The sequence below is a fragment of the Lissotriton vulgaris genome, chromosome 8, assembly GCF_964263255.1.
Source record: "Lissotriton vulgaris chromosome 8, aLisVul1.2, whole genome shotgun sequence".
NCBI lineage: Eukaryota > Metazoa > Chordata > Amphibia > Caudata > Salamandridae > Lissotriton > Lissotriton vulgaris.
The window spans coordinates 556,571,209-556,597,878 of NC_141696.1; the positions used below are offsets into that span (position 1 = coordinate 556,571,209).

Consider the following 26,670-nt stretch of genomic DNA (forward strand, 5'->3'; position numbering starts at 1 on the left):
AGAGTTGAACCCTCAACTATTTCGGAAACTGTACAGATTGCATATGCTGCTCTTAGGATACCTTCATCTGTTCTTAAACAAGAGCCATCCACAAAGTAAACAATATCTGACTCTGGTAAAGGTACATCTTTAATGTCCTTCCTGAGTTTGGTGCAGTATTCTGAAACATCCAGACACTCATGTTCTACATCATCATCATTATCAACAGGAGTCACATCTGGCAAAAGTGTGGCTGGATTGAGATTCAGACATCTCGCAATAGACACATTATCTGATCCCAGAATAACCTTTTCATATTTCGTTAATCTATTGCTAGACAGGTGTTGTGTTTTACTTCTAGTAAGAAGTGTTTCAACTGAATGAGGTACATATACTTTTACAGGAAACCCCATTATAATTCCTTTACTTTGCTCAAGACTCAAACTTGTTGCAGCCACTGCTTTTAAGCAACCTGGCAAAGCTTTTTGCAACAGGATCAAGGACAGCTGAAAAGTAAGCTATAGGTTTTCTCATGTTTCCATGTTTCTGAATTAGAACTGACAAAGCACAACCTTCTCTTTCACTGCAATACAGTTCAAATTCTTTGTCATAATCTGGCATACCCAGTGCAGGTGCTTCACAAAGACTTTTCTTTAGCTTTTCAAAAGCCTCTAATTCTGTTTTTGTCAAAACAGTTGGATCTTTAATATGTGCTTTTGTTAATCTTTGTAATGGTTTTGCAATCACTAAAAACCCACAAATCCATTGGCGACAATAACCAACCATTCCTAGGAACATTCTGATCTGTCTCTGAGTTGTTGGTGGCTGTATTGCTCGAATCATTTTTATTCTCTCAGTCGTCACCTGTCTAATTCCTTTTGCAATCCGGTGACCTAGGTATTTAACCTCTTGCTTGCAAAACTATAGTTTTGCAGGCGACACTTTATGCCCTTCATCTGCCAAACGATTCAGAAGTGTAATGGTGTCCGTCACACAATTTTCTCTCGTTTTTCCTGCGACAAGAAGGTCATCCATATACTGAACTAATGTTGACTCTCCAGGCAATTTTAGATCTTCCAGGGACTTTTTTAACAACTGATTAAAAATAGATGGACTTTCTGTATACCCTTAGGGGATACGACACCATGCTAATATTCGATCCTGGAACCGAAATGCAAAAATTTGCTGGCTATCTGGATGTAAAGGAACTGTAAAGAAGGCATTGCACAGGTCAATGACCGTGTACCATTCTGCATCATGTGGAATCTGATATAGAATTACTGATGGATTTGGTACTACTGGACAGCAAGGAATAACTATTTTAGTAATTCTTCTCAGGTCCTGAACTATTCTGTACATTCCATTTGGCTTTTTAATCCCCATAATCGGTGAATTACATGGGCTGCTCTCAATTTCTTTTAAAACTCCTTGCTTAATGAATTTCTCAACAACAGGAATTTCACCTTCAATCATTTCAGGTTTCATTTTGTACTGAGGAACATTTGGAAAATCTATTCCCTGCCTTAAAGTAATTTTAACTTGGTCTACATGTTTCATTAAACGCATTTCATCACCTGTCAAATCCCAAATTTTTGGATTCACTGTTTCTTTCAGTTCTTCTGGTAAATTATTTTTATCAGAAGCAGGAAACATTTTATTTTCTTCATCAACCATTAACAATGTCAATTTGTACAACCCATCTTCTTCTAAGGTTTGAAGCTCAATACCTTTAGGTGAACAGTATATTTTACAATTCATCTTACTCAACAGATCCCGACCTAATAGGTTAACAGGACTGCTGTTACAGACGATAAATCTGTATTTGTCTTTGTAGTTTCCTATTTCTACATCTACAGGATTTGTCAGACTAGTTTTAATATGCTGGTTAGCTACACCAACAACCTGGATTGTATCACCCGAGAGAGGAAGATTTTCAATTTCCACTGACCTAACAGTAGAATGGGTAGCACCAGTGTCCACAAGAAAGGTGATATCTTTATCATTCACCTTACCATTTACAAATGGACCTGACTGATCTACCTCAAGAGTGGCTCCAAGTACACACTCTTCTTCCCCTCTCAGGCACCATCATGAGAAATCCTCTGAATCACTGCTCTCATTTTCTTTAAACCAAAATTGTTGAGAAACATTTGACACATTTTGTGATCTTTTTACCTGTTCAGCTCCGCAGAAACCGGTTTCCGAATTGTATCTTTGTGTATTTCTGCAATTTGGCAAAGGTGGCTGTGGAATTTGACTCTGCTGAATGAATTGATTCTGCTGCTGATTCACTAACTGTCGCTGTAGCTGTTGCTGCTGACTTATTTCATTTAACTGTCGCTGAAGCTGTTGCTGTTGCTGCTGATTTATCTCATTCTGCATCTGTGGATTTAATGATGAACTTTTTAAATTTCTGGGCGGATTTTTACACTCTCGCTTCCAGTGTCCAATTTCCCCACAATTAAAACAGGGTAGCTTTTGTTTCAATACTTCAATGTTTATATTAAATTTTGGCTTATTTGTAAAATTTCTCTTAAACTTGCCAGGATTCTGATTCGGCTGAAAACTTTTATTTTCTAAAGCTGCTATCTGTTGCTCAGCTACCTTCACTTGCGCCCACATTGCCTTTTCCTTGAGTTTCTTCTGTTTAGCATCTATTTCATCACTGCAATATTATGCCTTTCTCAGGATATCATCAACCGAAAGTGCTTGCCAGCCTACAATTCCTGTCCTAATCATGTCCCCTATTTCTGGTCTCAGGCCATAAACGAATCTATAATGAAGTGGCTCATGTCACTTTCACTTAATTTCTCATAGCCACTGTATTGTTTAAATACCAGAAGCAATCTTTCATAATAAGAATGAACTGATTCTTTTGGTTCCTGGTTAGTTCTGTCAATTTTCACCCAATCTACTTCTTTTGCAGGAATTTTGTCTTTTAACCAGACAATTACTTTGTCATAGAAATCCATGACAGTGTCTGAAGGAGCACCTGTTACTCTATGCCTTTGTGGTTCCTCCTTCGGCCAACCCACAGAAATTTTGCATTCTGTCCAAAGATCTGACGGGACAACAATGTCAAAGAAACCATCAAGATCAATCCACAGAACTTTGGTACTTTAATAACCCTGTCTACCTGGCGATACCATTCCACTGGCTTTTCTCTGAGTCTAGGAAAATCATTCGTAAATAATAATATATCCTGTCTTGTCCATGGAACATGAACATAACCTCCACCAGCTATTTCTCTCATTGGAAATTCACCAAAAACTTCTCCCCTGTCTCTCTTTTCTTCTTCTCTCTTTTTTGTCCATTTAATTCTCCATTTGCTTAAATCACCTAATCTTTTCAGGAACACAATTAGTTCTTTTATATGAGTTATTCTGCCTGTAGTAATTAGATTTTCTATGTCCCTTTCAGAAAAATCCACTCTATAATGATTTTGTAATTGTTTCTGACGAGTTAAATCTATTTCCAATTTAGCAGCCACCTCTTCAAACTGTTCATATTTATTCTTACTTTTCCATTGTATGCTCTTGCATATAAAAAGCAACTCATCATCCTGATATTGCTTCAAACAATCAGTACCAATTGTGCCAAAAATCAATTCCTCTAAATCTGCCTTTAATTTAGCAACATCAAGCTGTTTTGACTCAGGAATTTGTGTTAGCTCTGTTCTATTTACAGAGCCAGAATCTGAGTCTGCCACCGATGGTGTGACATTTGACAAACCTTGATTTAAAGTTACATTTGGCCTTGTTTTATCTTTATGAATCTCCTAAACTCAGAATAAAAATTTTCAGCCACTTTCTGAATCTCTGCATTCAAAGGATTTGCTATTATCGACTGCCTGTTTTCATTTTGATCAAAAACGTGTACAACAGGACCAATTGTAACTGGTACTGTCACTGCTTCCATGCCTTTTGTCAATTGTTGAATTAATTCTCCCTTCGCCTTCAGGTAATATGTTATATTTGGAATATCAGGCAGAGTCTTTTTATGATTTTTTGGAATATTATTTCTAGAATTCGAATTTTCTCTCGGGGATCTTGTTTTACTCCTTGAGCTTTCTCTATCGGGCAATCTCATAAATCTGGGTGAATCCTCAACTTCCCTAGGTGCAGAAGGAGAAACACCTGAAAAACTTCTTGGAGTAGAATGTGAACAACCTGGTTGTTGATACGGCGGAGGACTGTTTAACATATCCTCTAAAACTGCATCAAATTCTTGATCTAATTTACCTTTCTCTTGAGAATGCTATTGATCTGATTCTAAAACCATTTCTAATACTGGATATAATCCTTCCTGCATATCTCCTTTCCTCCAACGGCGTACTTTTTCCTGATAAGTTTCTTTATATAAACTCCTTGGTGTTCCCCAATTTTCTCGCTCAAGCTCCATCATTTCAATTTCCCATTCAACTAAGGCTTCAAATTGAGTGGGTCTGGGTCTTGGTGAAAGAGCCATCATCTTATCTCTCAAATGTCTTAAAACTTTAACATTAAATGACCCATCCTCCGGCCAGGCTAAAACACAATCTCCCCTAGTATATTGCATCCAATTCTCAAACCAGAGAACAGTATGATATCCGTATTCTCCTTCCATATATGCTGCAGGTGTTTTATACTTATGAAGCAATTTTCCACCGCGCGCTTTAATTTTCTTGTCAGGATTGCATACATTTTTAATTTTCTGAACCCATGAAGGCTTTTTCTCTTCTTTATACCAATAACTCATGTTTTAAAATTAAGTTGTAAAACTTAGAAAAGATCGTAAATAATTTTTCTGTTCCGCTATTCTGACCAATCCGTGCGCAAAACTCACCAACAAGCCAATCAGGTTAAGCTACGTCACCACCTTGCTCAACCAATGAGAAATCAGTTTTCAGAAATAACCAATCAGTGTGTTTGCTGGGACGTATGTCAGCCAATCACAGCGCGAACCCTGTGACGTACACTGCCGCTGCAGAGAAGCTGCGCGTGTCAGTGTCACTCCGAAAATTCACCCCTCCCTTACAAAATATTTTCACAGCGCCATTTTAAACAATTCCTTTCGAAGAATTTCAGTTAATAACTACATAAAACAAACCATTTGTCCGATTCGCTAACAAAGTGATAGTTTTATCAAACATTCCAAAATTTCACTCGCATGAAATAGACAACGCTATTTTCATAACAACAATTTTTCAGCATTCATACAAAGAGAAACCTATCCATACATACATGAATTCTTCAGTTGGACTTTAACCAGCCAATAGAATCCCTGCTTACGCCAGTAAGAAAAAGCTATCTTACCCTTCACACAAGTTCGGAAAAATCCTACTACTCTTTTCACAACGAGTTTTAAAACGGGCCCCAAGTCCCTATACTCTATGTTACGATTTCATAGTCAATCCTCACTATTCATGCAATCTGTCATACCTAAATCCCTAAACTTGTGTTGTACGACCACAACACTTAGTGATATTTCTCACCACTATTTTGAAACGGAACAAATGAACTGTGTAACTTCACCTGTTACACTACTCTGCCGGCACATAAGTTTTTCACACTGCTGGAAAAACCTAACAACAAACATATAACATCTAGACAAAAACTTAACATGTGTTAAACATGTATCCTATGTAATTACCATGTAACATGGATGCTACCATAGTAACCGAACTCTGCTACCAGGAATTTGATCCAGCGGGTCTAAAGAAATTCAGTCTCATATATGTAACTCTACACCAGGATACGTAAACTCTACACCAAGATACTCACCATTATTTATAAAATTATCACTAGGCCCATTCTTGTTTGAGACTTGTATTTTGACCTACTGAATCATATGACCTAATTAAATCAAATCTAGCAAACACTTTAATTAAGTCACATTTAATAGGCAATGAATCAACTAATGGTAACGCAAGGAAACAATCAAGACCAGCTTGTCATTTCATAATCTATTTTATTAATTTTATTTCAAAACGGAAGCATTTCTCTTTATTAGCATTTTTATTTCAGCAAATTAATTAATTAGAGGCACAAAAGATTAGTCAATTCGAACCAACATCAGCATGAGCAAAACTCAAACAGTTATTTTTATTTCTCCATAACCTATTTCCCTATCTTAGCTAAAGAGGAAAACCTGAAAGTAAAGAAAAATTAATAAGTCTTACGTGAAAGGGAAAACTGGCAGCGTCTCTGGAGCACAGGATCGATCGAACAGTGATCTTAGCAAGGGGGCAATTCTTAAAGTATTTTCCTATCTAAAACTAACTAAAAGAATACAAATATTCGAGCAGAACAGGATTTCATTGGCTGATGAATGTCTTTCGATGCGGTCATCATCCGTTTTTCACATAGCCAGAGTCACGTTCTCAAAGTGTCATTGTCTATTAAGAAAATTCACCGGCAGTTTCCGAAGAAAGAAACATTTAGCGAAAAACAAAACTTCCTTCGTCCGCTCACACTTTTCCGCTGCCGAACGACAAGTACGGCCTTGACCATGAAGCAATCTGAACCAAATGTCCTAAGCTTCCACATAGCCTTTGTTTGCAAGCCTTTCTCCAAGAATTAATGTGGAAAAACATTTCCACATTCCAGCGTAGCTGTGAAAGGCCCACTCTGGCTTAGCTTTCAGACATCCATCTTAGAAGTAGGCCACAAGCCTTTTTGCATGAGGGTGAGTGAGTCTAGTATGCAAGGAAACACAAGACAATAATTAATTCAAGAAATGATAATTATTCTGTTACCCACCCCCTCTACTAAAATTAACCCATTAGCTATGTTACCTAATTTTGCATACAAACGAATAAACAAACACATACACATGAGACAACAATACGTAAACAAAAGCACATTTAAAAGAATGCCCATACTATTATTTTCAAAATAGCTGCAGTTAATAAATAACAAAACAAGAGACAAAGTAAAAATATTATTCAAAGCAAAACAACAAACATAACAAGAGCACAGATGGTTAAACCCACGTGTTCATGATGGTGTATATTACTCTAGGTTGAGTCAGTAAACATGCAAATCATGCGACACACATTAGTAAAAATAAAAATCACGAGAGTTTCATTTGTCACACACTTTTTCAGAAATAAATCTGAAAGTCCGCTCCATCACCAGCCTCGAATTTTATTATCTAGCCTCCCAGATACAATGGTTGGCCCAGTGACTAGAGGGAGCTAATGTAGAGGGAACGTTCATGGGCGGGTTAAGTGGCCATCCTGCTGTCCTACCGGCTACAGTATTAGACCGTAAGGTGCCGACCCCCTGTAGATCGATGCTGCAAAACACGGCACTACGGTGCTGGAAGAGGAGTGTGGCCAGGCTGCCTGTGGTCCCCAATTACTCGCCTCTACTCCCTTTGGTGGGTCATCTGCTCGGAACCCCACGCCAGATATTCACCTCTGAGCAACTGACCGAATGGTTAGAGGTGGGCCTCAAGACAGTGGGCGACTGCTACCAAAAAATGACGCTGATCCCCTTTGTGGAACTAGTGGAAAAATATGGATTACCAGTGGGCCAATGCCTGCAATATGAAGCCCTGATTCAGAGAGTTATGGGGATGTGGTGGGGAGGAGCCGAGCACACACCCCTTACTGCATGCATTGCTCTCCCTGGGAGATGCTAAGCACCAGGTGAAGTGGTGGTATACGACCCTAGTAAACGCATCGCTGACACCATTGCCCAGAATTAGGTATTGCTGGGAGCAAGCTCTAAATAAGCAACTTACTGATCGGGAATATGAGAGATCCTTGGCTTCCCCCAAGTCAATATCCTGCAACACGAGACTGAAATACTTTCAGTTCACCTATGTGCATATGACTTATCTGACTCCACACAGGCTCCATGTGATACATGGAGGAGAGATGCACACTTGCCCGAGGTGCGACCAACAAGATGTAGACTTTACATGGTATGGAATTGCTCGACACTGACCCCCTACTGGGCTGAGGTAGTGCAATTGACAGGGGCGACCCTAGGAAAGGTACTGGATAGCTCTGTTAAAGTGTGCCCGTTGGCACTATTTCCCCACCTGCCGAAGTGAGAAGTAGGGAACAGATTCATAGACCTAGCCATGTCCCTGGCCTAAAGACTTGTGGCGAGGTCTTAAAAAGCCAGAATGTGACCACAAATAGAGAGCTGGAAACATGACCTTAGAGCCTGGGCCGAAGCAGATGGGAGGGTACTCTTCAGGGAAGAAGCGAGGGGAGTTGGCAGGCAGCCCATAGCAGAGCTGTGGAAGGAACCAGTGAGGGTCTGGGAAAGCCTAGTACTAGAAAACGGGGATTCTGACGGAGAGAGTACCAGCCAGAACATCTGAACCTACATAAAGAAGGGGAAAAATAATTAAAGCAGTCAACAAACCCTAAAAAGGAGGGAACCCACAGTAATTTGATAGTCACGGAGTAAGACCTCACACAGTTGCCATTGGTAGACACCAGAAGCTACCCTTCACTTAGCACAGGCCCTGCACCCCCACCCGCACACCCCATTAAACGTATCAGCAATAAGGCACCCACAAGCGGAAGTAAGTTAGACGCAGTTAGTGAGTTGAAATGTTTTTAGTTAAGTTTATAGTTGATTTCCACACAATATTGGCGATATATGACTATAAGCACAAGGTAGACACAGAGCGAGCCAATACGATATTAGACAACATGGAGAACAACAGATCCCGCATTAGCTGACATATACTATAGGCATGAATGAGATGCAGAAAACTGAGCAATGATGGATATAAAACATTGAATGCCTAAACGCTGCCAAGTCGTAAAGAATATTGATGTAAAGCTGTAATGTGATGCTGAGACTGATCTACATGTATCCTGTAATGTGAGGATTATGTTTTTGGAAATGCCAATAAACAAAAGTAAAAAAAAAAGTACTTAATGAGTTTGTGAAGGTATAGGGTCCGTAGGAGCAGTCACGGCAACCTTGTATGTCTTTGGGGGTATTTTTTATAAATGTATATATAGTGGTTTGTACAATTTTTATTTTTTTAATTGCTTATACATCAATAGTTTTAATGACACTTCAATCAGGAGAGTCAGAGCAGACAAGATTTTGGCCTGTAAATGGCAAAATATTTATACATTTTCTAAAAGAGAACTATTTTTACCTCTGTGGTAGACAAGTAGCTTGCTCCCCTTGAGGACTATTTTATTTTACTATCCAGAGAAGTGTCAAACTTGGAAACAGTGTCCTCAGGAGCAAAAAGATCTATATTAGGGCAATTTGGCCTAGGTTTATTCCTGAAAAATCTGCGAGTTTTTGTGTACATGGCCTCATGGCAAGACGCAGAGACTTGAAAGTAAGTCTTTGTTCCAATATTAAACAGGTTAGAACCTGAATGAGATGGGAAACATGAACAAACAATTGTCATCCCATAGTTATTTATTTTTATTTTTACAGAGTTTTATATAGCACGAACTTGACCCGAATCGGGTATCAGAGCGCTTTACATAGCACCAGTTGCATTACATGAGGGCACATTCATTTTTGTTATGCACGGGGAGATTAAGTGATTTGCCCAGAATCACAGGATGTTCAGTCATTGCTGAGACTCCAAGTTCCCCAGATTCGAGGTCGGCCGCCCTACCCCGTAGGCCAACTCCTCTCCCCAATTATGAGTTATGAGTTGACATACTCAGCTCCAGTAAATTCACATAATTGAGGCAGTAATTTACTAATGCTTTGGTAGCTGCTCTCCTTCCAGCATGGTTCATCTCCAATGTGATGCTGTACAACAGACCTATTTGACTGCTGGCTTGTGATTTATGAATCTGAAAGGCAAAGGGGGGGCGGGGGTATGGGTATTTGGCAGAGTCAAGGCTTAAGCCAAATTATAGACAAATAAAGCATGTTTTGCGAAATGTATATATTTTATTGTGATATTTTTCTTTCAGATTTGTGACCAACAGAATGCTGGGATTCGAGCCGAGTGCCAAATACTTGACAAAATGGCGCACTTGGAAGCTGGCCTGGATGATGGGCTCCCAGTCCTGGTTCTGCCGGCCTCCTGGGCTAGGAGTGTGGTCGGAATCCTTGCTCTCCTGTGTTTTGCAAATAGCTACGATGGTGACTTTGTGTTTGACGACGCCGAAGCCATCATCAATAACAAGGTTTGTGCCTCAGGCTCAGAAGCGAGCATAGCAGAATTATTTAACAGCGTTGTTTACGAGTTTAGAGATAACACTAAATTGCAGCTGACAAATATTAAAAAGCTGTTAGAGATATGCATGGGTGCAATTTAATTTTCTCTTTGGAAGAAGTTGACATGTCAGTGGTGGTGACTGTTTATTTCAGTGCTCCAATTTACATACAGATATAATTTTCTTACACTCTGCTATTTATTTTTCCCTTCCCATGCCACTTAGAATGCAGATGTTATTGTCTCTGCTTGTCACGAAATCAGTGTTAAAGTTGTAGTTAACAGCGATTAAATTAAATCAATTGCTTCGCTAACTACTCACACATAATATGTTTTGAAATGTTGGAGATTTTGTTTCTTTCCACTTGGGAAATTATCTGTTTAATTCCCAATGGATGTCGGGAAGCCATTACCGTATTCATATGCTCCCTGAATGAAATGCAATATATTGTGCAAATCGGTCATTAACATTTTTTTCATAACCCCAAAGGAATTAACAAGATCATGTGTTCCTTTTTCAGGAAATTAACATATTTTGGCTTTCTTTTCTTTTGCATGTTTGTTGGAAATAGTTCTTAGTGTAATAAAAACCTATTTCCGTAATCTCGTTGTTATGTGGTGCTACCTCACCAAAGCTTCTGCTATGTATATTTTTGCAATTTTATATCGCGCAGACATGGCCCGAAGGCATCAGAGCGCTTTACAACAGTAGCATGATACAAGGGTACAGCAAGTTACAGTTACAATAATTACATTCAGACATATTGCATCAGTAGCTGCGACCAGGACAAAAGCGACCGTTGGAAAGGGACGTACACGGTTCAAGCATTGATTAAGATGGTGGGGACGGAGAACGACCTTTACAACACGTTCGTTACACCGCGATAGCTTTACAATGCGGTCATTACAGAGCAAGTCGTTACAATGGCTTGTGCTGGATGGCGCTCCACACTAAGGAATACTATGATTTACTATTCCAACACCTTCCCTACTGTTCCACACACTGGAGTTGGAATAGCAAATCATATTATTCCTAAGTCCAGCGCCTCGAGCGCAAGTCGTTGTAACGACTTGCGTTGTAACAAACGCATGTAAACTACCGCATTGTGAATGTATGCGATGTAACGTCATACATTCTGTGGGGACGCACAATGAAGGTAGTTCGTCTCCTGGATAGAGTACTTGGGTGTGGTTGAGGATGATTAACCCAAGTATCTGTTAAATAGGAGGAGCTTGAGGTCCTTTTTGAAGATGACTATGCAGTTTGTTATGCGAAGGGAGGGAGGTAAGGAGTTCCAGATTCTTGTGGCACTACCAGACAATGACTGGATCATGTACGATTCTCGACTGAAGGTGGGGAGTTCCAGGAGGAGGGATTGGCTGTTAGACCTTGGAATTTCATCCTTAAGGTGGTTCAAGCACTTAAATTTGGAGGTTGTTTGCTGTAGATCTCGTTCAGAAATGGGGGAGAGAAAGGACCACGAATAAAATGACTTGCACAATAGAATCTCAGTTTCTGGAGGTTCACTGTTGTGTAGCGAGGTATGGATGTCTGACTTTTTTGTCAAAGAAATCCACAAAGTTGTTGCAGCGGGGCACTGATGGCACAAGAGCTGAAGTTGTGGAGGGGTTTGTAGAACTTGCTGGAACCTTGAACAGGCGCTTTTGTCTGTCATTTGCAGAATTCACGAGTGCTCTGAAGTGAGAGGATTTGGCTCTAAGGATTCGTTCTTTGTACTGTTTACGCGCTATGCAAAGCCTATTCATACTCTGGTGAGAAGGTGCTAATCTCCATTCTTTCTCAGACTTTCTGATAAGCTTTCTTTCTTCATAAAGTTCTTTTGAGAACAATGGACCATCTGGAAAGGTAAGGCAGTCGATTAGCAGGAATAGTTAAGCTCTACTATTAGGTGTTGCATCATCAAGGTATTTTTGAAAATGGACATGTATTTGAACTCTTTTAGATCTTGATGGAGACTATTGAAAAGAGCAGTGCCTCTGTCTTCAGATGCAACACTGTGAAGGTTCTTCTGTTATAATTTCAACACTGAGGTTGTTGTATTCTGTGCCTATCTGAGGTGCAAAAATATGAATGGTGAACCTTGATTTGAATGCAAGAACATTGAGTTCTCACCGCCTTCCCCAAGGGGCTTCTCAGTATTCATTGGAGGTAGGATAGGTCGATTATTTTCTAATACTTTACAACCAGAGTAGAGGGTAAGTCCTAGATCTAGCAGTAGAAAAAATACTTGAGCACCATCATCACCCCCTCACTCAAGATGTTTTCACATAGTACGTGTCATTCGGGGGGAGAAAAAAGTTAATGATCCCCGTATCACAGCAGGTAGAAGTTTATGATGGAACACCTAAGCTCCAGCTGGTAAACCGAAAGAAATAATGCACGGATCAAATAGTGAAAGGTGCGTGTCCATTTCTTTCAGGAGAACATACCAAGGACAGTGTTAAAGTCATATGAAAGCTTAATACAGAAACAAAATTGTTTATCTGCCACCTTAAATGTGAAGAGAAACATTGAGAGAAGGGGAGGCTTGACAAATCATATAAACTAGTGATGTACTAGCTCTTTTCAGAGTCCTAAAGGTCCATTAGAGGAGGCCAGCCTTCTTTATGTCTTCCTGGACCCTGTTTGGCTATTGTTAGCCTGGTGCAGATTCTAACACCTCTTTGTGCCACTTCTGTGGGTGATTCAACCTGTGGGTGATTCAACCTGGAGGCGACATTGCTGTGACGGGGGGCATCACCCAGTACAAAGGCTGAGTCTGGAAAACAGTCTGAAAGCGACACATCAAAGTATAGCTGACCCAAACCTGTTTTGGAAGTGTAGAGAGTAAATGAACCAGTGGCAATTCTTCCAAAGGAGCGGAAAAGCGTCGTCCTTCCCCCACACTGCTACAGAAAGAGTAAAAAATAAAAGGTAATAAATGATTTTATTACCATTTAATTTTTTACTCTCTGCCGAACGGAGTGCGGGGACAGGGCCAGTGCGTCATTGCTGCTGATTTGCAACAATGAGGAGTGACCACTTCAGTTTGAAGCGCGCATGTAGGTTTGGCCAGCCATCTTACTACGGCCAGGCCAGCATGCACAATTCAAATCTCTCCAACCCAGCTGTCTTACCTGGGTTGGAACCCAGACAAAGGCCTCCAGAGGACTGCTGTGCACCCAGAAATGTTGTTTGCCTGACAACCAGCTTTCCAGAGGTGAATTAACATTACCAAGATTTAGACCTGAGCGAAGAGCGGAATCACCTGACTTGTCTGAAGAGAAGGGGGAAGGAGTTTGGCAGCTTTGTAGGCGGCACTGACTACATGACCAAGTAGAGCAGCTGAACCTGGACATGTGTCCGCCCACTCATAGAGACTCAAGGGAGAGTGACTGGCATGTGGTCAGATTGGAGTGTTGTTTTACCCGAGTCCAGACGCTGGAACTGTGGCACTGACCTGAAGTGAACCTGAAGAGGATGACTTCAGGGTCATTTCAGTGCCTGACCAGATGTGTGTCAAAAGCAGATGACTCTGCAGTAGGCTTGAGGTGTGGCCAAAGGCTTGGTATGGACCTAAGAGTACCCGAAGTGGACAATGCCTTTGTAACCCCAAGGTGTGGTCAAAGCTGTGGCACTGTCTTGAAGTGTGCGTGAAGCAAACAACGCTGCTGTAATCCTGAGGTGTGACTGAAAGCATGGCGCAGTTGTGAAGTGTGGATGATGCGGCTGTGACCCATACGTTTGACCAGTGCAGAACTGAAGTGTGCCCGAAGTGGACTGTTCCATAAAAGAGCAAGCATTCTACCCGTAGAAGACTAAGTCCTAATGCATCATAGAGCAGGGGACTTCCCTCAAGGGAACAACAGCGGCACCTTTGACATCTGACCCCTTCCCAATTCACTCCAGAGCCCAGAGGACGGCCTGTAATCATCAGAGATGTCAACTACGCCAGAGCCTGCTGACAGAAAGACCACAGCTGCTGCATTCCAGATCCGAACCAGAGTGCCTCCACAGCCAGTGTGCCATCCTTCTGCAGGTGAAGTGTACCCGACCACTCCCTACAGAGGGCTAAAGGGGACTCTCTTGTGATTAGACGAGGATGTTAGGGGAAGTTGAGGGTGGAACGAACACCTTTCAACAGGATACAGTTGCCCCATGCCACTGAAAATATACCTGCATTTTGTAATGTATTTTAAATTACCTTATTTTTACAAAAACAAGCACTGGGTTGGTCAGTCAGTTATTGCGCTGTTAGTGATTGTTGAGTTCCGAGCTTGTTGCACCCCACCCTACCTCCATGAGTAGCTGTGATTGCTCACCATTGCTACGACTGGAAGTCAAGTGCTGAAGGGGTTGTATGTGGCCACGTTTTCAGAGCCAAGACTGAGGTCTTTGCTCCCTGAATGGGTTCTGAGCGGGTATCTTAGAAAATTGTGCCTAAAGCCCATCTCACATGCAAGACTCCAACGTGCAGGGGGCCAGTTATACTTGTGAGTACTCCTAATCTTGATAATAGGTTTGAACACATTTCTTTATATGAAGCACTGATAGACTAAAGTTACATGACTCTATAGGGTTGCAACCCTCAACTTTAGTGTGTGTGAAGAACCCACATGATTTACTCTTGCCCATCTTAATTTAAATGGTCTGGATGGTGTGAATTTTTTGTTTTGTTTTTAGGCATGTGAAAACTGGTTGTGTTATATACCCCGTTTAAAAAAAAACTCTGTTGTGTCCAATTGTTTCCATCAAATTTATGGTAATTTCAAATCTTTGGAGACAGTTTAAATTTTTTTTCCCTGAATACCTAAGTGGACCAAGGCAAAAACATTCTGGCAGAGGTGCAATATAGAGTTATGGAAGTACTAGGCGCACTGGGGTATTTCTTAAATGCATATCAATGTGCCATAAAGTATACTGCAATAAATATGGGTATCTTGCTTTCATCATTGGTAAAACTCTGAGTAGTCCCCCTTTTGGTTTGAGTGGAGAAACTGCTACCCAAGATATATAGACCACAATAGTGAGGGTTCTATGTGTGGGTAAACTTTGGTGGAAAAGGAGAAACATCTCATTCTTATTGGCCATCTTAATACGTGAGATATAAATGTGTAATTGCCCCTTACTAGTTTTATCCTGATGTTAATCATCTAGACTCTATCATGATGTTTCACTTACTTGTAAGTAATTTGTTTTACTCCTATTGTACGGAAATCTTCCTTGCAAGAACAGAAAAAGTCATACATGCACTAATGTAACTTCTTGTACAATTCAAGACTGACAGAAGGTTAAAGGTTGACTAAAAAGGCTGGCAATCACAGCCATCTATTCTGGGTTGGAAGTGTGCAAGAAAAGAGTAAACTTAGCTCAGCCCCCACCATCACCTTGTTAAATCCTTCTAAGGCTCTGACACAAAAAGAAATGTCATTTGGGCAATGCTTGTGGGTTTTGAGGTGGACATGTGTTTTAAGTAGGTGGTGACTACAGGGCCAATATGACATGCTCGCTGCTGCCCCACGAAAACCAGTGTAGTGGGAGCAGGAAAGTCAGCAAAGATTGAAAAGAGTCAGCTTTACAGTCCCTGTGGAAAAATGGATCTCACAATGTTTAGTGTGAACGTGAGAGGTATACTAGAGGAAAAACTTAAATGGTGATTGGGGAGAGAGATGCCTAATGATCCGATGATCAGGAACCCACAGGCAAGACTGCAGCATACAGCTTGAGAAGATGAATTGAGAAGTGACAAATTGGGAAGGCTGAAAGGCCGTTTCGGCTTCCTCTAATGGTACCGCCTCTCTGCCCCTGAGGGATGGGAGTGCGCTATACCCTGAACATGAGGTGACCTGTCTGTGGGAGCTGTTATTTGGTTCAAAATGCTGGCCTGATGACCTAGGAAAAAGAGAGGAAAAGATACTCTACTAGAGAATGCTTAGAGAAAAAATGGAGCACAGAGGTACTTGCAGTGGTACTGAAATACCTGCTTTATTTGGGAAGCAAGAAAGTGCAGTCCAGGTGGATCATTGATCTGCGACCTGCTAGCATACTTTGCTGTGTATCAAGAAACAACGGTTGTTGTGAAAACAATGATAAATTATACTGATATTTAAAATGCACAATGGCAATAACCATGGGTTATATGGATTTCAGACATAAAGGAAGCCGAGTACAATGTGATTGCGTATTTGTAGTTTATAGCAAATATTCTGACAAATTTCAAAATATACACACTAAGGTTGGTGCTCAGTGTCCCCAGTGAAAAATTGGAACCAAAGGAAAATGGAGTAGTGACATTTGTGAAATTTACAATTTGATTTCCATTGTTTTGAAAAAAAGACCATATATATTTTTTAACAGTTTTCCAGACACTGTGTACAATAATCAGTGTTGGCGTAATGATTCGTTTTTCTTGTAAGTCAACGGCATTTCGACCCTTCCAAAGATGCAGGGTCTCCTTAGGACCTAATAATATAGGGACATCTGGAATGTAGAAAGGGAAAGTGGCATGAACTATAGTCCAGTAGGATCTATAATGTTAAGTGTTAAAAATAATTAAAAAAAATAAAAATTTGAAACGCCAGGGGATGCCTGTAAGAATAACAGTTGGTATGCACAGCCACGTGTGAAGTGAAAACCACCGGTCAAGTGAAAAAAGGAACAAGATACCCACACTGGACCCAGCCGGGTACTGCCCGAGTGAGAAAAGAAAGAGGAGAGAATGAAACAGAAGTGGTAATAATAGTTAGGTAACATACTAGCAGAGACTCCGGAGTCTTACCTCAGTGTGATGGGAGAGGGAGGCTGGCAATACGAGGTGTAGCCGGGCGGGTGCCCCTGTCTACGGTGCACAGCTGTATGCGAGGTGTTTATCTGCAAGGAAGTAATCGTCTTTCAGTGTCATGTTTAAGTTGTAAAAAAGGGGTAGAATGCTGTTTTTCCTGGTTCTACATGAGGGGCATGCCTCTTACCCGTGTCGTGTGCTTCATAGATAGATTTGTGGAGCAGAGCCGGTACCGCAGATGTGGGAACAAGGTTTATCCCGTCAATGGGTTTCTGCAGAAATGTGCAAAGGATGATCGGACATGACGGGGGCTGTTTAGTGTGATGCGAACGCTTAGAAACAAAACAGGGCTTGTTGCCGGTTTGTAAACCGCTAAACGGAATAATATTGTGCAGTTACAGTGATCGGAAAGGGGGCATTCTATCAACGGGTTGCAGAAATTCTTAAACTAAGGTACTGTTTCTCAGTGGTCATCATATTCTAAAACCACAGGATGCTAGCCGTACATCTTACCTTTTGAATGAATCAATGTATGACGCATGCAGTCTCTACGCGTATCCTCTTCGGCGTCTGTCTTGGTGTGGAGCAGATTAATCTATAACCTGCTGGTGGAGGGCACACCGCTTCGCCACAGGTCCGTTATCTAAATAAGTAGGATACGACACTGGAGCAAAATCAATACCATGGGTAGTTTATTGATTCATGAATGGGGCTCCATCCGACCTGTACCATCAAGATACCGAGGATAGAGCACACTGAACTATGATTACATCGGTTTATATAGTGAAAACCACAGACAAGAAACGCCCAGAGGTAAATAAGGCTCTGGGAAGAACACACAAATGAGACAATCGGTGCCTTGTGTAACTGTCGCATCTTGAGGCTGCATAACAAGATAGGCTTATCTGAACAAACTTTATCTAAGCCTTTAATATTGTTTAAAATACACACGAAACCCACAGTGCAGACGTCAGCTGTTCTTTTGTGCTGAATTTGCATGTGTACGCAGCCTACAATGTCTCAACTTTAGCTGCGTGACCTAATGTTTATGCATCAGGGACAGAGTCTATTTAACAGGGTATATGTATTAATCATGTATTTGAATAGGTACTCAGAAGGTCATGGATTTCAGTGAGCATAATCATTTCTCTATTTAATTCAGGAAAGTTGATTGGGGAAAGTGTAATACTATTACAAATGGCTATACAGGCTGTACATATTGTGGGGGCACATTGAATGCAGCAACAACAAGTGAAGAAGATGGCCCCTATGATTGCTATCCCCATTAACAATTTCCAACCCCAACCCCAAGTGGAGATAAGTCCCCATAACCAGTTAGACCAGGACCGTGTTGCTTGGTCTGGATGTATTTCTGCAGCTATTTTATGAAGCTTTGAAATAGCACTGTAGACAGAAGGGGCGTGGTCAGGTATGAACATACAGCAGCTACTACCAATAGTGCAGCATGCTCCACCACAATCGGCGAGCACTACATCAAGCACCATTCCATTCTGAAGAGTTACAATCCTTGTAATTTGGAGCTCTTCTGTAATATTTCCTAGAGCCATTGCTGTCTGATTAGTTTCTGCTACTACTACTCGGGTTAGGCGTCTAATCTTTCTACTATTTAGGGCTGCACTAACAAAGAAAAAGAGTCCCAGATTAAAATCTACATATTGCTGCAAAGCTGTATCGGTCTGATCTACTTCATCACTATTTATGGTCCGTTTGAACCTATTTAAAGAGATGTCATTATATAATTTCTGGTCTTTGTGAAAGGAGGCAGGTACTAAGAACACAAGGGGAAGTCAGAAAGACACATAACAGATGCCAGACCAACCGACTGGTAGATGATAGTAACCCTTATTTCCGCAGACAAAGTAAGTATTGTAGGAAGACAGAAAAGTGCGGTTGTTTGTCCCAGTAATATTTAAAACAGTGGTACAGTCACTTTTTCCCACAGGAATACTGCCAATACTGCTCACACAAAGTTCTGCTCGGGCTCTGGTTACAGCGATAACAGGAGGCCCATTACCCCTAGCTGTTCGGGTATTGGGGAAGACATAGCGGGTAGAGGAATTTCCTCTGCGATATTCCTCCATTTCCCATACAGTTCCTTTGGCTTGGGGATCTCCTTCTTCATCGGGGTAACACACCCTGTTGAGCTTGCCATTGAGTCTACCCACATCAGCAAAAACCTTGTGACTTATTTCAGTGGCCCATAATAATGCAAACCCGGCTTTACAGGAACCATTATGTGAGAATGGCAAGGCGTTTCTCCCTTCTTTTGATAAGCTGGCACACCCAGCAGTTGGTAGTGTTTGTAGCATTGTAGGTATGATGTAGCATTTGTATAAAAGTGTTACCCAGAGGCACCCGCGGCCGGAAGCCGCACAGAGCTTTAGCGCCAGGAGGCGCTTAAATCCCCGGGTAATTTCCCGCGTCGCGGGAGCGCTGGGCTAAGCCCGGGCAAAGGGCGGGCCGTCTGTGGCCGTCCGAGGCCGGGCTGGGCCACCCCTCCAACGCGGGAGAAAACTGACTATCTATATTAAAAGGTACTGTGTATCTAGATAGGTTTACCACCCCCTGGTTTCACTGATTAGTCGGGACCCCTCTGGTTTGTCTGATAAATTCTACTTAGTAAGAAACCCCGAATAGAATAATGGGCAAGAGAAAGGCAATGGAGGGTGGGGGAGCCCCTGTTATTACAACTAAAAAGAGGAGGAGGTCGAAAAAGGCATTGCATGCCACTGCCAATTGTGTGATGACAAACATTGAAAATATTGTTAATGAGTGTGAAAACATTTTATTGACGGCACCCACCCCAAGAGATATGGTGAACCCTGTTCCCATAGGTGAAGGGGCACTGAAGAGCAGGGACAAAGTGATTCCAGCCATTTTCTCTTAGAAAGGAAAACCTAAGCCCATAGTAGATGAAATGCTTTGTGACTCTGCCATCCCCATAAACCCTATTGAGGTAAATGTCATAGAGGTACAAAAGGGGGGTAAACATAAGTGCCAGTGATGATTTGTTGGCAACACCAATGGGGGATGATGATGGGCCTTCCAAGCGGAAAGCATGCAAAGCTGGCATTACCTGCTCTAATCGCTTTTCCGTGTTGGAAGGGGAAACAAGAGAATTAGCCGAGGTCCTATCACAAGGCCTGGGGGAGGACACCGAGATTAGGAAGAATAGTCCGGACAATTGCCCTAGATGTTTGAATTTTAATGTTTTACTTATGAAGAAACTAGAAACTTTGGAAAGGTATATAGCCTTTATAAAGAAAACTACAATGGATTTTTTAACCCGGGAGGAATTGCACAAAACAAAGTTTTCACATGTAACACCAGCATTGACAAAAGCCCCACCTACGCGAACAGTCGCAGTAAAACATTTAGGAGGAGAGGCTTTAACTAAACACAACACCCAACCAGCCACTTTAGGAGTCACCAAAGCTACAGGGGAGTTACGACTTAAAACCTTGGCCAAACACACTGCAGCCAAAATGCCTGTCAGGCAGGTTTCATATGCGGATATAGCAAAAGGGAGTAGGCCAATACTACAGCGTAGGGACACGCAAGGGGTCAATGAAATGGCCGGAAGAACAAAATGGAGTATCAATCACACAGCCACATCATACAGACCCTCCAGTGGTATTGTTTACATGACTGGGGTCCCCAAGCTTGGTGCCAACAACTCATGAGAACAGCGAGTCCATATGCAACAAGGCCATTCACTGGCTTCGCAATGTAAGAGGGTGCAGATCAGTGATTAGAGAGGACTTGATTAATGTTAAAAGACTTTCCTTACCCAACTCGGCAACTGACTGCATTGAATTAAAGTTTGCTAACAAAGAAATTGCAGAAAACCTAGTAGTCTTGTAGTTCAGGACATGCCCCTTAGGTATTCTAACATCCAAATTAGATATACGCCATCATGGTCTAAACCTAGGCCCGATGAAGCATCAGGACTTGATAACATAGATTGACTGTCAAAGAATATTAATCGGGATAATTTCCCACGAATATACACCTTAGATAAATGTAAGCACCAGACCAACCCTACTATAAGCCTTTTTGATACGGCGGCCAGGAAGCCTAATGATGAGGCTGCCCCATCTGGGGAAGAAAAGATCATGGAAGTGGATAAAGTTGCAAACCACCACTCAATAGTAGTAGAAAGAGTAGCACCTGAAGTGGCCAATACGGAGAGGGTTGCAAATACAAACACAAATACTATTAAATTATTTTCCTGGAACATAGCGGGGCTCCAAAAGAATATGGCAAACCCTGAATGGAATGCTTTTGTAGAAGAGTTTGACATCTGCATGTTCCAGGAAACCTGGAGCACATCTCCCTTGTACAAGTGTGGATACTCTACTTACTTTATTCCTGCTTCTAGTTCAAGGAGGGGCCGTCCATCAGGAGGTTTGCTTGTATGGATTAGTGTGGCCCTGAATTGGACAGTGTCTATGCACACTTTACCTTCTCAGGACATACTTCATATTTCTGTTAAGGCCCCCCAATGTGGAAGCTCAATGGAGCTATTTGATGTGTATGCTAGAGGGTCCCCGGGAGGCCAGATCTCACCCACTATAGCCATGTTGGATGTGAAATTAGCAGCCATTCCCCCAATGTCCGGAGTTATTGTAGGGGGAGATTTTAACTGTACATATGAACCCCTTAGCGAGGAAGACCTGCCGGGATTTAATGAAGAGGACTCTAGACAGTCTATCCTGGCCCTATCATTACCGCCAATTAAAAAATGGACACCTAGAGCGATCCAATTAAATGCCTTGACATTGGAACACAACTTACGTGCCCTCAATGGTAGAACAATTTCAGATCCCAATGGCGCGATGACATACAATAAACTCAGTTGTCCATCCCGTATCGACTATATCCTGCTCGACACAGGTTCGTGGAGCAGGCTAGTCGACATGGAATTTAGGCAGACATATGATAGTGATCACAATTCACTCTGTATGGAATTTAGCTGGGGTAATGAAAGGGCAGCGATAACAGGCCCACTAATGACCACAAAAGAGGTGGTTCCATCTAACTGCAAGCGTAGATTAAAATGGAACAAAGTGGTATGTCAAGAAGTGAGCCTAACCTGCATCAAAGAATTAGTAGAAGCGGGAACCATGGAACTTATATCCTGTAACCTGTCGTATATCAATGAAAAGAGTACCAACTTTATGGATGCCTACAAGAATCTAATAGAGAAAATTGGCTCTTTTTTTGTCATGGGAGACAGAGTAGGCAATAAGAAGAATACGCTAAAAACAGGTACACCATGGTATAGTGCTGGATGCAGAATGAAGAGAAGGGCTATAGCAAATGCAATTAGGAATAAGAACTCCACTGCCGCGCGGACGGCCAGAAGGGATTATAAAGTCTGCATCACCAATGCAAAGAAGGAATGGGAGGAAGATTATTGGCAGCAGCTTAAGGATGCTGCCAATCTGAAGAATTCCATCCAGTTCTGGTCCCTGATAAATACGTATGACAGGAAAGGAGCAGAGCCTCTCCCCAATCACATAACTGAGCACCAATGGCATTCCCACTTCTCAAGCTTATACTTTGTTGAAGAGGAGAGATGCTAACCCCGGAGGGAACCAATGGATGTCCTCTCTATTGAGGAGCTAGCATCAATAGAGCCTTTTTTAGCATAGGAAGTCTCTGAGGCAATCAGGACCATTGTCCCCTCTAAAGCCGCCGGCCCCGATGGGCTACCGGGTGACCTGTATTTGCATAATCCTAAACTGTGGTCTGACTATATTGCCCCGTTAATGAACCTAATCCTTCATGGCTATCCTGTTCCTGACTCATGGAGGGGGGCTGAAGTCGTGACAATTCACAAGAAAGGCGACAGGGAGAACCCCGCAAATTACAGGCCAATTAGCTTAATCAATGCCGTCCAAACACATGGCTAGAGGGAGGGAACATTCTGTCCCATTTCCAGGCGGGATTTCGAAAGAATGTGGGCACAATGGACCAGGTATTCAGGTTTTGGGCCACATATTGGAAAACTGTAACCATCAAGAGGGGGAACCTATACCTGGCCTTCATTGATTTAAAGAGTGCCTTCAATCTGGGGCCCGCGATAAACTCTGGAGGGTGCTGCTGGATATGGGGTTCCCGCGGTACCTACTAGAGTTTATAGTTAAACTCCATCAAGATAACTATGCCAAGATTAGATGGGGCAGGCAGGGTCAGCTAACAGGGAAGGTGTCTGTGAATAGAGGAGTACGCCAGGGCTTTGAGATGGCCCCGAGATTGTTCTCCTTCTTTGTTAATGTAGTGGTAGACCATTTGAGGGAGGACAATGCTGATGCCCCGGTCCTGGCGGGAGAAAAAACACCTACACTCCTCTTCGCAGACGATACACTTTTGCTGTCCAAAACCCCATCTGGACTCCAGAAACTGCTGAATAGATTCAGTTTGTTCTGTGAGGAACGTGGGCTGACCATCAACACATCTAACACTAAGCTAATGGTCCTGCCCCCCTCAAAAAAGGCAAATAAAATTAATATTACCCTTGATGGTACACCCCTGGAAGTGGTGGAGAATTTTGATTACCTGGGAATTAGATTAAACAACAAAATGAAATGGGATTCCCACATCTCCAAGATGTTGATAAATCTGAAGAGAGTGTCTGGCGCTATTTTGAGGAGTCAGCGCATGTCTGCTAGTAGGCCTATAGCCCCCGCGCTTGCAGTATACGAGGGGAAGGCGCTGGCTTCCGCAGTTTACGGGTCTGAATTATGGGGTAGTGAAAATGTAACAGACCTGACTAGAGCTGAAAACAAGTTCATAAGGGACTTAGTCGCTCTCCCCACTTCAACCCCATTGAAGCCCCTCTTCCATGATATGGGCAAACGCTCGATATCAGATATAGTTGGTCTCCGCCCCTTGCTGTTCTGGGTGCCCCTGAGGAGGACCCCAGAACTAGCAAATTACGCACTGGTGATGGACGAACTTATCGCACTAAATGGTGCGAATAAGATCCAGTGGTTAACCAAACTCAGTCAGATGGTCACAAAGTTGGGACTAGCGGAATCCAGGACCACGCAGTCCCCTCCGCCAAAACAAGTAATCAAGAAAATCTACTGGGAGTGGGTTCAGACCGAGGAACTTAGGAGCACAAAGTGGGGAGCCCTAACTGCTCAATTCCTAGAGCATAAGCCCATTAGGAGGTCTGAACCTTTTTTAGACGTTATTCAAAAACCAAAAGATAGAGCTATCTTCTTAAAAATGAGGTATGGGACTCTTCCACTCAACAAATATGTGGAGGGTTGGAAAGAAGGCGGGCCCCAGACGGCACCTGCCCAAGCTGCCCATGTACGATTGAATTCTTACCGCATTTTTTGTTTGGATGTAAAGCATATAAGAAGGCGAGAGCAAAATGGTTGAAACCAGTATGCATGGTGTTAGGGGACAGAGATTTTAGGGTAGCTCTTCGCATTCTCTTAACTGAAACAACTTCTTTAGTTGTTGTATGTGGAGTTGCTAAATACCTATCAAGTGCCTGGTTTACCCGCTCCAAGTTGTTAAACTGCAATAATGTATAGAGCCCACAGGAGCAGAATCTCTGTATGTATATTACTGTTACCGAATGAGAGATTGCTAAAAATATTTGTTTTTAACTTGTATATATGTATTTTTACTGCTTTTTCATTGTATTTTATTCCATGAAATGGCTATTAATTGTCCTTTCGAACTTTCCATTCTTTTATCAAAATGTATGTACTTTTATGAAATTCATATCGAATAAGGTATTAAGAAGAGTTACTGAGGTAGGACATCCGGTGCTCTTTCTCATGGTAGGGAAGAGTGTAATAAAAGTGTTCTGTGGGCACAGGAGTAGTAGCAGGCAATAAGGTTCGGGCCGGAATCACTTTCTCCATTGTCCAAAAAACTGCTGCCAAGATTATCAAGAGTATAATCAAAATAACCATACAAAGATGTTTGTCTTTGTATTGCAACTGCAACTTGGATCTCAGTCTCTGCATGTCTCCTTCTCAGTATCGATACACCACAGGTCAGAGAGAGATCCAGGTAACAATGAACACGTATCACAACCCCCTCTGAACCTAGTTCAGCTGATTCTGTGATCCCACCGTGTCACAGCTGAACTATTCCACTAATTGAAATTTGCCCTTCGGTATCTCTATCTGCTCCTTCCCTTCCTTGGTCGTAGATTGTACCTTGATGCCGATGGCACAGTTTGATCTTGGAACAGATTGTCTTTGGTCAGAGGAGCAACGCTTTTCTGAGTCTAAAAAATGTCCTTTAGATCATTTCTGCCTTTTGGCTGGAGAACAGTTGCTGGGATTCTTTAGCAGTCCCTGCATGAATCCAGTGACGTCTGTTGGTGACACGGACAGCAGTTCGGGTTGCCAGCAGTACTTGCTCAACGTTCTTCCAACGAGGCTCTAGAGTCTTAGAACGCTGGAAGTTCTTGAGGAGGACAAAGTCGCCGGGTTGGAGACCATGAGCCGGACACTCTGATTTGTCTGTAATAGCTTCACGCTCCTGCTGATGAATCAGAAATAGTTTTTCAGTCAAGTTTCTAAGATAATCACTCAAAACAGGGTACTGTATTTCTTTAATCATATTTGGTCTAGGGGGTCCCCATACATTCATAATTCTACCAAAAACGATCTCATAGGGAGAAAGTCCTATCTTATGGTGTGGGATGGAACGAACAGATAGCAAAGCAAGTGACAAAGCATCTGGCCATTTAAAGCCCGTTGTTGCTTGACTTTTTGCCAACTTGGTTTTCAGGGTGGCATTATATCTTTCTACCAAACCCGCTGCCTGGGGATAATTAGCAGCATGAAACTTCTGCTTCACCCCTAAACTCTTCATCAGGTATTCGATTATCTGGCCAGTGAAGTGGGGGCCATTATCGCTCCACAGTACTCTACAGACCCCAAACCGGGGGGGAAAACTATTTTAATAGAACTTCAGCTGTTGTCAAGGCTGTGTTATCTTTGGTGGGATAGGCTTCCACCCACTTACTAAAAGAACAAACCACAACTAGTACGTATTTTAAATTGTTGCAGCGTTCTAATTCAATATAATCCATTTGGAGTGCTTCAAAGGGAACCTGAGGTGGAGAAAATCCACCAGTAGGGGTTGATACTCCCTTCCCAGGATTGTACTGTAAACAGATCATACAATTTTTAACCATATGTTCAGCCATTTTCTGAATAAACGGACTATCCGAGACTTGATCTAATTGGGAAATAATGTTCTTGGCACTAACGTGAGCAGGTCCATGAGCCATAGTTACAAAAAACAATACATAGACCAATTTCCATTTGAACATGTCTTTTGATCTCCAACATCCTTCATCATCTAACTCTCCTTCCTTTTGCCATTCTGCCCTTTCTTGTTCAGTGGATGATTGCTGTATGTCCTTAATCTCTGTATACATGTTTCCCATCTTTCAGCTTGGGAGCGTAGTACATATATTTTTACTTGTGAGTGCACTTGCAGTTTCTTGTGCAACTTCGTCAGCAAAAGCATTTCCTTGTCCCACCCTGTCTGTAACTTTCTTGTGGGCACTACATTTCATAATGGCTACACTCTTTGGCAATGTCAAGGCGGTAAGAAGACTATTCACCAATTCACCATGTTGTATTTTAGAGCCATGGGAGGTTAGGATCCCCGATCCTTCCATAGCTTGCCAAAATTGTGTGCCACGCCAAATGCATACTGACTATCTGTATAAATATTCACCCTTAAT

The 26,670-nt window shown here is 42.0% G+C and overlaps 1 protein-coding gene across 1 annotated transcript in view; it reads left to right on the plus strand.

The window, feature by feature from the left end:
• Positions 1-26,670, plus strand: part of TMTC4 (transmembrane O-mannosyltransferase targeting cadherins 4) — a 996,962-nt gene that overhangs the window by 79,358 nt on the left and 890,934 nt on the right. The window contains exon 2 of the mRNA XM_086934371.1: positions 9,884-10,099. Within this exon, the coding sequence (XP_086790497.1) occupies positions 9,938-10,099 (162 nt within the window). The 5' untranslated portion in view covers positions 9,884-9,937. The remainder of the gene's footprint in view (positions 1-9,883; positions 10,100-26,670) is intronic.